At 38.2% G+C, this 13397-nt stretch overlaps 1 protein-coding gene and 2 pseudogenes across 1 annotated transcript in view; all 3 read left to right on the top strand.

Annotated features, from left to right (window-relative positions):
* Positions 1–955: 955 nt before the first annotated feature.
* LOC126591226 (RHOMBOID-like protein 1) lies at positions 956–13315 on the top strand (annotated as a pseudogene).
* Positions 3980–13397, top strand: part of LOC126590192 (probable LRR receptor-like serine/threonine-protein kinase At3g47570) — a 49831-nt pseudogene continuing 40413 nt past the window's right edge.
* Positions 5436–13397, top strand: part of LOC126590191 (probable LRR receptor-like serine/threonine-protein kinase At3g47570) — a 51613-nt gene continuing 43651 nt past the window's right edge. Inside the window, exons 1-2 of the mRNA XM_050255717.1 lie at positions 5436–7367; positions 11374–11768. Coding sequence (XP_050111674.1) covers positions 5537–7367; positions 11374–11768 — 2226 coding nt within the window. The 5' untranslated portion in view covers positions 5436–5536. The remainder of the gene's footprint in view (positions 7368–11373; positions 11769–13397) is intronic.

The following is a 13397-nucleotide window of genomic DNA, read 5'->3' as shown; positions in this document are numbered from 1 at the left end:
TCTGTGTTTAAATTTGTTGGGGTTTGCAGTTTTGGATTGAAATTTGTGTTATGGGATTTGTTGGGTGCTCGCATGTGGAAATTTGGAAAATTTTAGTTGTGGATTGTGGGGGACTGACGCAGTGGCGGTCCCATTTCATGTAAGTTGCTTTTGTTTGTGTGTTTTTGGTGAAATAATGATGAGGAGGGTTGGATAGTTGGACTAGTTTTATTATTATTATTTTTTTTTTTTGTGAAATTAGAGTGGGATCAATCAAGGTTGAGACTTTTTTAGGTAAGAGTAATTGTGAAAGTTATGTTTGTACAAATTTTTTGGCAAATTTTATGACTTGGTGAATTTGGAATTTTGGTTATATTAGATATATGTGTAAAGAAAATAGTTGAACTGCATGAAGCTTGATGTAATTCTGCTTTTAATCAATGTTGGACTTGGGAAACCTAGTGAATATACAAGCGAATCTACGATTAGTTGAGAAACTTAAAGGAGCTTGAGGGGCATTGAGGGTTTTAGGTATTTAGTGACATTTAGGCCATGCTTGATGTCTATTTGACGCCGGCGTATCGGAAATGCTTGAACAAAGAAAAAAGGTGCTCGAAGAGCTGCAGTAGTTAACTACTTGGTTTGATAAGATTCCTATGTTAATCAAAATGTCCCCTGAAGTATGTTATAGGTTAAAGTTTTACATTAGTGTTCTTTAGCGACTTGGTTTCAAAATTTTCGTTTTCGTTCAACTTTCCTTGGTCTGTGAGGCCAATGGTAGAATGATCATGGAAATTGTTTTGTCTTAATATCTCTGGTAAGAGCGGGTGTGCATTCTTAAAGGACTTGTTTGTCATTCTTTTAAGCTGTTTAATGTGCTCATTTCACTGAAATGATTTCAGTATGCATCATCCAAAATCTACAACTGCTAAAAGTAGCACTACAAGGGTGAGGGAGCTATCATCTGTTTGGAAATAAGAGCTATAGACATGCCCCATAAGGGTCAATAGGTCTCAGTTGCATATCTAACTTGTTTCTCATGTGTTTTCATCCTGAAGGTTAGAAAAGATGGGTGCTCTAGACACGCAGAGAGTGGTTCATCAACACTAGGGATGGCGGCTGATCTCATGTATGTGGTTACATGCTGAAGTTTTCCATGTGCTTGCCAATGTGCTGAGTCTTGTATTCATTGGAATTCGGCTTGGGCAAGAATTTGGATTTGGTATGCATCTGGATTTTTAGCTTCATGTAAGTTATCGTGCATGTATGGCCACATCCATAAGTGTTTGTAGTAAAAGATAAAGCACACGACATAAGTTGTAGAATAATAAATTAGTTACCAAGTGCAAAACTTCTTTCATAAATCTAGAAGAGAAACACTTTCCGGATGGCTTTAGCTACCTTGCGATTAATCTACAGAGGATTTCTATGCATTTGTTTATTGAATTGTAATCCTAGAGTAGTGGTCATGTAGTGCTGGTTGCATTATAACTTACACTGGTATGTTGTTTGGTTTGATGGAAACAAGAGGACATTTTATTCAGCGTTGAGCAAAGAAAAGAGTTTATACACCGAAGATGGGGTTCAAACTTTAGTTTTAGACATAGTATTCCATTTTACAGAATAAAATTGCTTGAAACAGAAGCTGAGAGATTATTTCAGTTTTCCATCACATCTGTTGGAACAAAGATTGTTTTGGATATCCTGTACATGTAGACATGGCGCCTCATTTTGAAATGTTTCAAGATGCCGTCTATTTGAAAAGATTGAAAAAATAATAGTTTGATGCTGATCTACATCACGTACAGTTGTTTTGATGAACTATTTTAACTAATTGGTTTGAAATTCTAATGTTTTTTTTATTTGTTCTTTGGCAGTTCGAATTGGTTTCCTATATCTCATGTCTGGTTATGGTGGGAGTTTGCTTTCAGCTCTTTTTATTCAATATGGTATTTCTGTTGGTGCTTCTGGTGCACTTTTGGTTTACTAGGAAGCATGCTTTCAGAGCTCACATCAAATTGGACAATGTATGTAAATAAGGTAAATAAAATTCTGTATACTCAATGATGCACCTCTTTATAGTATGTGCACAACCCTTTGATCTTACAGTTTCAGATTTCGATCTGCAGTTAGCAGCATTGCTTACTCTCCTTTTCATCATCATAATAAACTTAGCAGCGGGAATTCTACCACACGTGGACAACTTTGCTCATGTTGGAGGATTTGTCTCCGGATTTCCTCTTGGATTTTTTTTTTTTGATCCGCCCCCAGTTTAAATGGCTTACCCAACAGAATGCTTCCCCTGGACGTGTTACTACTCCAGTTCAGTCTAAACAAAAGACGTATCAATATGTATTGTGGGTCCTCTCTTTGATACTATGATTGTTGGGTAAGCTCCTCCTCAATCTCTGATTTAACTGTTTGACTTCATGAACCTAATCGACTCCCTGCATGAGAATCTGGTAGCCATAGTTGACGCGTGCACATTTTTTTTTTATCAAATCAGAGAACTGGATTTTGTGTAGATATATAGATATCTTGTGTCCTGTAATATTTCATTGCGAATAGGCTCTGTATCTGCTTGTTTCTCATCAGAATGGTTTGGAGAAGGCATTGTGTTATCGCTATTCTCTGTGTAATACTAATTGATCACTTTGTTGATAGCGACTTCTACTTTGCTGTTTTGGATTGCTTGTGTTGGCAGTACTTTGTTGTTTTGTTATTGGAAATTAAGGTTCATTTTCCTCGTATTTGCGTAGTATCAGTATATGCAGGCATTTTCTGATAGAAGTCATGTTTTTGACAAGTATACTCTTGGCTTGGTTACTCTTTTTCGAGGTCAATCTAAACAACCATTGTTCCTGGTGTCATTATTTGAGCTGTGTCCCTACATCAAAATGGAATTGCAAGTCGCAAAATATTTATTGTCTGATAATATGATGTACTTTTCTGCGCATATTAACTTCTGCCTTAATATTTGATAGATAGAAGTGCTTGCTTATTAATATGATCATGGTTGCATTCAGTTATTCTAGTTTGGCATGCTGTTTAGTCTAATGCCTTAAAGAAACGTAGTTTAAGAAATGACTCGCGAAATTCTGTGTTAGGAAATTGCTTCTGCAACGTACTTTGTTGGTACTATAAATTGGTTTTGTACTGACATATTGTTCTTTATATGCATATATGCACCAATCTTGCAGTCAAGCCAGATAGGGAATCAGCTGAACTTAACGTGCGTAAGCAATGGTAGAAATGGAACATATTCATTGTCGGATCCCAGCCCCTCCCGGACTCAGCAGCTATGTGCTGATCTTTGCAGTTGACCATACATGTACAGATTTCAGAGTTGATAGAATGTTGATTGATATGCTTCATTCTTGTAGTAAGTATGCTTTCTCTTTCTTTTGTTTTTTGTTGGGTAGAATAGTCTTGTGTATTCACCAAGCAATGGTTCTCATTGTCATTATCTTTTCATTCTTTTACTGCCTTTGTACCTCTTTTTTACCATTCATAACAGTTGAAACCCATACCGAAAACTATGAAATTTACTCGCCATATAGAACTACTCAAACATGCAATTTACTCCCCATACCTAAGTTTGTTGAATGTGGGATGTTACGGATCCTCTCAATCAGACCTTTGCGCTCTACCTTTTCGGCTCTCTCTCTCATTCTGCAATGTTGCAAGATGATCAGACACATGTATACTTTCTAGTTCATCCTCTAGAGACCAACTTTGAAAAAAAAAATCAACTAAATAAAAATCGTTTAACCATTTAATTAACATTGTCAAAATTTCAGTATTTAATTGAAAAACATAGTTCATTTATTTATTGGATAACAATTAGATGAAAAAACAAGTATGAATTACTTTGGTTTTTGACGAAGTTGGACTTTAAAGGGTGACACAGAAATAGACAATTTTACGGAGTTAGTGCCAATCTCCAAATGCAAGTGCAAGTCCAATAGGGGAGGATCATTTTGAAACTTGACATTAAATAATCCCCTTTAGTGTTTTGTCATATTTCTTTCATTGTTCGTCAAGAAAGGAAAGGAAAGAAATTTCGTCAAGTACAATAACAAACTCTTATTTGCAAGTTTCATATGCTACTCTGCTAAGAGCTACTGATGTGTTATCTGAAGCTAATTTGATTGGTGCTGGAAGTTTTGGGATTGTGTACAAGGGAGTTCTCGATGTTGATGATAGAGCTCAATTGGTTGCCGCCGTAAAGGTGTTTAACTTGGAGCAGCAAAGTGTTTTATATCTGGATGTGAGGCTTTGAGAAATATCAAGCATCGAAATCTCGTCAAGATTATAACTGCATGTTCAAGTGTTGATTCTCTTGGTAATGATTTCAAGGCTTTGGTTTATGAGTACATGGAAAAAGCAACCTTAGAGAAGTGACTGCATCCACCGACTGATATTGAAGAAGCAAGAGAGGCACCCAAGAGTTTAAATCTTTTGCAAGGGCTCAGCATTGCCATTGATGTTGCTTGTGCTCTTGATTAGTCGATTATCTTCATAATCACTGTGAAACACCAATAGTTTATTGCAATCTGAAGCCAAGTACTGTTCTTTTGTACAACAAGTCGAGTACTGGACATGTTTCTAACTTTGACTAGCAAGGTTTCTCACACAACTGAATAGTATAAAAGCTTCAACAAAACAGACAAGTTCCGCCGGAATAACAGGAACGATTGGTTATGTGGTTTGAGGTAAATATTCACGTCCTCTCCACAATATCTTTTTTTTTTCTTTTAAACTTTTGCATAATTCAAACTATTTTGTTCTCAATTTGCTAACAATATTTGGGAAGTGAGGCGTTAATAACTGGATAAATCTACAGTTTTGGAATTCTCTTGCTAGAGACTTAAGCCCCCATGAAGTTTAAAAATTAAGAAAACTTGATCGCACTAGTAATTGTTACCATTTTTAAAAAGGTTGCATCCACAACAAGCTTTCTTGCAATGATACTTTAGGGGAACTATGAGAAAATCAGCAATCTCACAGTCGGGCCCCTCAGAAAACGTACATACTTCAAAATTTCCATTCATAGCTAGGGTCGCCCTGCTAGGGTAACTTTCATATTAGGTGACACCACCGTGACGTTTGATGTGAGAAAATATTGGGTTCCATGTATTTGTTTTTCCCATTTTGGATGATTGCCAAAATGAATTATGGATGATAATGCTATTATGTATGGTTGCCAAATGTTTCCAGTCAGCTTCTGAAGTCAAGGTGCTTTAATGGTCTTGGTCCTTGGCGAACCGAAAGTGCCAAACAATAAGTCCCAGTAGCGGAAGTAAGGTAATGATGTCGTCCAAAGAAAAAAGCCAAAGTTCAAAGTTGTTACTTGTTATCATTTACTGGGACTTGTTCCTTCTCATATTTGAATTTTCAAGAACCAGAAACTGTGGTGTAAGTTCCTCCTATGATCCTATCCTTCTATAATTGTCTTCTCATGCAACAAATGGAACTCACCACTTTCACAACTCAACAGCCATCTCTCTATTTCTTTCTGCTTCTCTCTCTACTTATATAGTTAACCAGATCAGAAATGGGGGTTTTGGTTGTGAAATTGATCTTCATATACTTGCTTTGCAATGCAGTGTTCGTTTGCTGTTGGAGCTCCCTACAATCGGGACTCGGAGGGAATGCGACGGATAAGCTGGCGTTGTTTGCCATCAAAGCTCAAATAAAGCAAGATCTCCATAATTACAACGTGATGAGCTCCTGGAACGAATCCACACACTTTTGCATGTGGCATGGTGTGACGTGCGGTCGACATCGCCAAAGGGTCACTAACCTGGACCTGCAATCTCAAAATCTGGTAGGAAAACTATCCCCAAACATAGGAAATCTAAGTTTTCTAAGGGAGCTGTGGCTCCAAAACAACAGCTTCAGTCATGAAATTCCTCCACAAATTGGGAATTTGCGTAGATTGCATGTATTGCGATTAGACGTTAACTCGTTTAGTGGCAGTATTCCTCACAATATATCATATTGCTTCAACCTTATCCATGTGAATTTCTCTCGCAACAAGTTGGTGGGTAAAATTCCTTCAAAAATTGGATTGTTGTCGAAGCTGCAAAATTTTTCACTAAGCTTTAATAATATAACGGGACAGGTCCCTCCTTCTTTAGGGAACCTTTCGTCTCTATGGGAACTAGATATTGTTAGTAATAACTTGATGGGTAACATCCCCAGTTCTCTTGGCCAATTGAAAAAATTAACCTTCTTGGGATTGGGGTTAAATCAGTTGTCTGGTAGCATCCCTTCCTCCATTTATAACCTCTCTTCTCTTGTTACATTTTCCATGCCATTAAACCAAATTCAAGGGAGTATTCCATCAGATATTGGCAAAAGTTTTCCTGATCTCGAATTCTTCAACTTCGGCCGCAACCAACTCACTGGGTCCATACCTCCCTCAATATTCAACGTCACTAGTGTTCGGTTATTTGAAGTTGGGGATAACAACCTAATCGGACAGGTACCGAATCTCCAAAAGCTTCACAACCTCCTGAAGTTCAACATTCAATATAATAATATTGGAAGCGGTAAAGATGGTGACTTCAGTTTTCTCTCGGACTTGACCAATGCCACCCAGTTACAGTGGTTGATTATTAACGACAACAATTTTGGAGGGACATTGCCCATGTCAGTATGCAATCTCTCAACCAAACTTGAAACGTTTTGGGTTGGCGGTAACCAAATATATGGAAGCATCCCATCTGGGATAGGGGATCTGGTGAGCTTGCAATCGTTGTATTTGGGGAATAATAGCTTCACAGGTAACATCCCCTCTGACATGGCTAAGCTTTCAAACCTTGGAATATTAGAAATTTCCAATAACAAATTATCTGGAAATATTCCGTCTTCCTTAGGAAATTTAACCAGGTTATACTATCTTGGGTTGGATGGAAATTATCTTGAGGGCAGCATTCCTTCAGGTCTGGGTGAATGCCATGGGTTGCAAGCGTTGAATCTTTCTTATAACCTTCTTAACGGCACAATACCCAAACAAGTTTTTAGACTCTCCTCCTTGTCGATTTCTTTGGACTTGTCGAATAACCTCTTCACAGGTTCCCTTCCCCCGGAGGTTGGGAATTTACAAAGTCTAAGTGAACTTTATCTTTCTGATAACATGTTATCTGGAGAACTCCCCAGTAGCCTTAGTGGTTGTGAGAGCTTAGAAGTCCTGCATTTGCAAGGAAACTTCTTCAACGGGTCTATTCCTTTGTCTATGAGTTCAGTGAGAGGGATTCGAGATCTAGACCTTTCTCGCAATAATTTTTCAGGTGAAATTCCAAATTTTTTAGAAGACTTTAAAATCCTGAGTAATCTGAACTTATCATTCAATCAATTTTGGGGAGTGGTACCAACTGGAGGTGTTTTCAAAAATGTGAGTGCTATTTCAATTGTTGGCAACACTAATCTGTGCAGCCTTGTTGCTAATTTAAAGCTTCCCAAGTGCAAGTCTAAAGAGACCAAGAAACGAAGATTGTCTCGTAGCTTGAAGCTAATACTCCCTTTAGTATTTGGACTTGCTCTTCTAGGAATAGCCATGGTGTTCTCCTATTTCTTTCTTTGTTCGTCAAGGAAGAAAAGGAAAGAAATTTCATTGAGCACTTTGGGGAACACTATTTTGCAAGTGTCATATGCTACTCTACTCAAAGTTACTGATGGGTTCTCAGAGGCTAATTTAATTGGTGCTGGTAGTTTTGGGTCTGTGTACAAAGGAGTTCTTGATGAGGATGATAAAGCTCAACTTGTTGCCGTGAAGGTGTTTAACTTGTTACGCCATGGAGCTTCAAGGAGTTTCATAGCCGAATGTGAAGCTTTGAGAAATATTAGGCACCGAAATCTCGTCAAGATTATAACCGTGTGTTCAAGTGTTGATTTTCATGGTAATGATTTCAAAGCTCTAGTTTATGAGTTCATGGACAACGGGAGCTTAGAGGAGTGGCTGCATCCACCTACTGGAACTGAAGAGTTAAGAGATCATGTACCCAAGAATTTAAGTCTTCTTCAGAGGCTAGAAATTGCCATTGGTGTTGCTTGTGCACTGGATTATCTTCATAATCATTGTGAAATGCCAATAGTTCATTGTGATCTCAAGCCAAGCAACGTTCTCTTGGACAAGGAATTGACTGGCCATGTTTCTGACTTTGGATTAGTAAGGTTTCTCTCACAATTAACGAGTAATGTTTCAACAATTCAGAGTCAGACAAGTTCCGTTGGAATAAGAGGAACGGTTGGTTATGCAGCTCCAGGTATATACATGTTCGATATATACTTCATTATATTTCCTCTTTTATTTTGGAGTATTTAATTTACAAAATACAAACTGAACTATTTATACACAAATGTGATGTTTGAATTGTAGAGTATGGCATGGGGAGTGAGGTGTCAACGAATGGTGATGTCTACAGCTTTGGCATTCTTTTGTTGGAGATGTTTACAGGGAAGAGACCAACTGACAACATGTTTGGTGATAACTTGAACCTTCATAATTTTGTCAAGATGGCTCTCCCCGTGCGAATTACTGAGATTGCAGACGCACCACTTCTTGAAGGAGGCACGAACAAGAATCCCAATCAATGCAGTGGGAGAACTCATAAAGTTGAGGTGTGCTTGAGTTCAATATTTAGAATTGGAATTGCTTGTTCTGCTGAATCCGCAACAGATCGACTAAAGAATATCAATGATGCTGCATCTGAACTTCATTCCATTAGGAACACTTTTCTTGGATAGAAACTCCTTTTTATGTGCTTTTGTGATAGAGAAATTTCGTGTACTGCCTGTGAAGTCTAGTTTTTATGTTACCACAGTAGATGTGGAAGTTTGCAATGTAAATAATCACGAATGAGGTTCATTGTGTGAAGAGTGTATTACTACTTCTTGTACTTGGTATTTTTGTGGAATATTCACATCAATTAAAATCTAGTTCCTATCAGACGTGACCACCATCAGTGTAAGTGTCATATGCTACTTTATCAAAAGCCACTAATCGGTTTTTTTTCAGCTAATTTGACTGGTGTTGGCAATTTCAAGTTTGTATACAATGGGGTTGTTTATACTGACAATAGAGCTCGGCTTGTACTTGTAGATATGAAGGTGTTTAACAAAGAGGTTCATAGCCGAATATGAGGCTTTGAGAAATATCAAGCATCAAAATCTCGTCAAGGTCATATATGCATGTTTTCTCGATGAAATTTTAATCCGAATCACAGCGCATGATAAGGATATTATGGATGGTTGCCAAATTGTTTCCACTCAGCTTCAAGAATAAGGTGCATTAACAACAGTTCCCAGTAGTGGAAGTAAGCTAGTGAAGTCTTCTAAAAAAGAAGTCAAGGTGGTTATCATTTACTTGGACTTTTTCCTTCTCCCGTTTGAATTTTCAAGAACCAGAAACTGTGGTGTAAGTTCCTCCTATGATCCTATCCTTCTATAATTGTCTTCTCATGCAACAAATGGAACTCACCACTTTCACAACTCAACAGCCATCTCTCTATTTCTTTCTGCTTCTCTCTCTACTTATATAGTTAACCAGATCAGAAATGGGGGTTTTGGTTGTGAAATTGATCTTCATATACTTGCTTTGCAATGCAGTGTTCGTTTGCTGTTGGAGCTCCCTACAATCGGGACTCGGAGGGAATGCGACGGATAAGCTGGCGTTGTTTGCCATCAAAGCTCAAATAAAGCAAGATCTCCATAATTACAACGTGATGAGCTCCTGGAACGAATCCACGCACTTTTGCATGTGGCATGGTGTGACGTACGGTCGACATCGCCAAAGGGTCACTAACCTGGACCTGCAATCTCAAAATCTGGTAGGAAAACTATCCCCAAACATAGGAAATCTAAGTTTTCTAAGGGAGCTGTGGCTCCAAAACAACAGCTTCAGTCATGAAATTCCTCCACAAATTGGGAATTTGCGTAGATTGCATGTATTGCGATTAGACGTTAACTCGTTTAGTGGCAGTATTCCTCACAATATATCATATTGCTTCAACCTTATCCATGTGAATTTCTCTCGCAACAAGTTGGTGGGTAAAATTCCTTCAAAAATTGGATTGTTGTCGAAGCTGCAAAATTTTTCATTAAGCGTTAATAATATAACGGGACAGGTCCCTCCTTCTTTAGGGAACCTTTCGTCTCTATGGGGACTAGATATTGCTAGTAATAACTTGATGGGAAACATCCCCAGTTCTCTTGGCCAATTGAAAAAATTAACCTTCTTGGGATTGGGCGAAAATCAGTTGTCTGGTAGCATCCCTTCCTCCATTTATAACCTCTCTTCTCTTGTTGCATTTTCCATTGCATTAAACCAAATTCAAGGGAGTATTCCATCAGATATTGGCAAAAGTCTTCCTAATCTCGAATACTTCAGCGTCAACTCAAACCAACTCACTGGGTCCATACCTCCCTCAATATCCAATGTCACAGGTGTTTGGTTCTTTGATGTTGGGAGTAACAACCTAATCGGACGGGTACCGAATCTCCAAAAGCTTCACAACCTCGTGCATTTCAGCATTCAACTTAATAACATTGGAAGCGGTAAAGATGGTGACTTACGTTTTCTCTCGGACTTAACCAATGCCACCCAGTTACTAAGGTTGATTATTAACACCAACAATTTTGGAGGGACATTGCCCATGTCAATATCCAATCTCTCAACCAAACTTGAAATGTTTTGGGTTGACGGCAACCAAATATATGGAAGCATCCCATCTGGGATAGGGAATCTGGTGAGCATGGAATCATTGTATTTGGGGAATAATAGCTTCACAGGTAACTTCCCCTCTGACATGGGTAAGCTGTCAAACATTGGAATATTAGATATTTCCAATACCACATTATCAGGAAATATCCCGTTTTCCTTAAGAAATATGACCATGTTATTTCATCTTGCGTTGGATGGAAATTATCTTGAGGGTAGCATTCCTTCAGGTCTTGGGGAATGCCATGGGCTGCAATCGTTGAATCTTTCTTATAACCTTCTTAATGGCACAATACCCAAACAAGTTTTTAGACTCCCCTCCTTATCGATTTCTTTGGGCTTGTCTAATAACCTCTTCACAGGTTCCCTTTCCCCGGAGGTTGGGAATTTCCATAGTCTAAGTGAACTGGACGTTTCTGATAACATGTTATCTGGAGAACTCCCCAGTAGCCTTGGTGGCTGTGAGAGTTTAGAAGTCCTGCATTTGCAAGGAAACTTCTTCAACGGGTCCATTCCTTTGTCTATGAGTTCAGTGAGAGGGATTCGAGATCTAGACCTTTCTCGCAATAATTTTTCGGGCCAAATTCCAAAATTTTTAGAAGACTTTAGAATCCTGAATAATCTGAACTTATCATTCAATCAATTTTGGGGTGTGGTACCAACTGGAGGTGTTTTCAAAAATGCGAGTGCTATTTCAGTTGTTGGCAACACTAATCTGTGCAGCCATGTTGCTAATTTAAAGCTTCCCAAGTGCAAGTCTAAAGAGACCAAGAAACGAAGATTGTCTCGTAGCTTGAAACTAATACTCCCTTTAGTATTTGGACTTGCTCTTCTAGGAATAGCCATGGTGTTCTCCTATTTCTTTCTTTGTTCGTCAAGGAAGAAAAGGAAAGATATTCCATTGAGCACTTTGGGGAACATTATTTTGCAAGTGTCATATTCTACTCTACTCAAAGCTACTGACGGGTTCTCAAAGGCTAATTTAATTGGTGCTGGTAGTTTTGGGTCTGTGTACAAAGGAGTTCTTGATGAGGATGATAAAGCTCAACTTGTTGCCGTGAAAGTGTTTAACTTGTTCGCCATGGAGCTTCGAGGAGTTTCATAGCCGAATGTGAAGCTTTGAGAAATATTAGGCACCGAAATCTCGTCAAGATTATAACCGTGTGTTCAAGTGTTGATTTTTATGGTAATGATTTCAAGGCTCTAGTTTATGAGTTCATGGACAACGGGAGCTTAGAGGAGTGGCTGCATCCACCTACTGGAACTGAAAAGTTAAGAGATCATGTACCCAAGAAGTTAAGTCTTCTTCAAAGGCTAGAAATTGCCATTGGTGTTGCTTGTGCACTGGATTATCTTCATAATCATTGTGAAATGCCAATAGTTCATTGTGATCTCAAGCCAAGCAACGTTCTCTTGGACAAGGAATTGACTGGCCATGTTTCTGACTTTGGATTAGCAAGGTTTCTCTCACAAGTAACGAGTAATGTTTCAGCAATTCAGAGTCAGACAAGTTCCGTTGGAATAAGAGGAACCGTTGGTTATGCAGCTCCAAGTATTTATGTTCGATATATACTTCATTATATTTCCTTTTTTTTTGGATATTTAATTTACAAAATTCAAACTGAACTATTTATACACAAATGTGATGTTTGAATTGTAGAGTATGGCATGGGGAGTGAGGTGTCAACGAATGGTGATGTCTACAGCTTTGGCATTCTCTTGTTGGAGATGTTTACAGGGAAGGGACCCACAGACAACATGTTTGGTGATAGCTTGAACCTTCATAATTTTGTCAAGATGGCTCTCCCCGGGTGAGTTACTAAGATTGCAGACGCACCACTTCTTCAAGGAGGCACGAACAAGAATCCCAATCAATGCAGTGCGAGAATTCATAAAGTTGAGGTGTGCTTAAGTTCAATATTTAGAATTGGAATTGCTTGTTCTGCTGAATCCGCAACAGATCGACTAAATAATATCAATGATGCTGCATCTGAACTTCATTCCATTAGGAATACTTTTCTTGGATAGAAACTCTTTTTTATGTGCTTTTGTGATAGAAAAATTACATGTACTGCCTGTGAAGTCTAGCTTTTATGTTACCACTGTAGATGTGGAAGTTTGCAATGTAAATAATCACCAATGAGGTTCATTGTGTGAAGAGTGTACGACTACTTCTTGTACTTGGTATTTTTGTGTAATATTCACATTGATTAAAGTCTAGTTCAAGCCATGAAATTGTTGAATATTCACATTGACAGATTCCAAATTTTTTAAAGATTCGTAACCTCAAGACCCTCAACATTCAATAAAATCATCTTGGAAGCTGTAAAGATGGTGAGTTGAGTTTCCTATCAAACTTGACCACCATCAGTGTAAGGTGTTGTCGAAAACTAAAGTGCTATTTCAATTGTTGACAACACTAGATTCTGCAAGGGAATTCCTAATCTCAAGCTGCCCAATCGCAAGTCTAAAGAGCTCCAAGAAAAGAAGATTAGCTTATAGCTTGAAATTAATAATCCCTTTAGTAATCGGACTTGCTCTACTTGCAAGTGTCATGTGCTACCTTCTCAAAAGCCACTGATCGGTTTTCTTCAGCTAATTTGATTGGTGTTGGCAATTTTGAGTTTGTATACAAAAGGGTTCTTTATAATTTATACTGACAATAGAGCTTGGTTTGTACTTGTAGAGATGA

The sequence above is a fragment of the Malus sylvestris genome, chromosome 11, assembly GCF_916048215.2.
Source record: "Malus sylvestris chromosome 11, drMalSylv7.2, whole genome shotgun sequence".
Lineage (NCBI taxonomy): Eukaryota > Viridiplantae > Streptophyta > Magnoliopsida > Rosales > Rosaceae > Malus > Malus sylvestris.
Note: the sequence above shows the minus strand (reverse complement) of the source record. Positions and strands in the feature narration are given on the sequence as shown.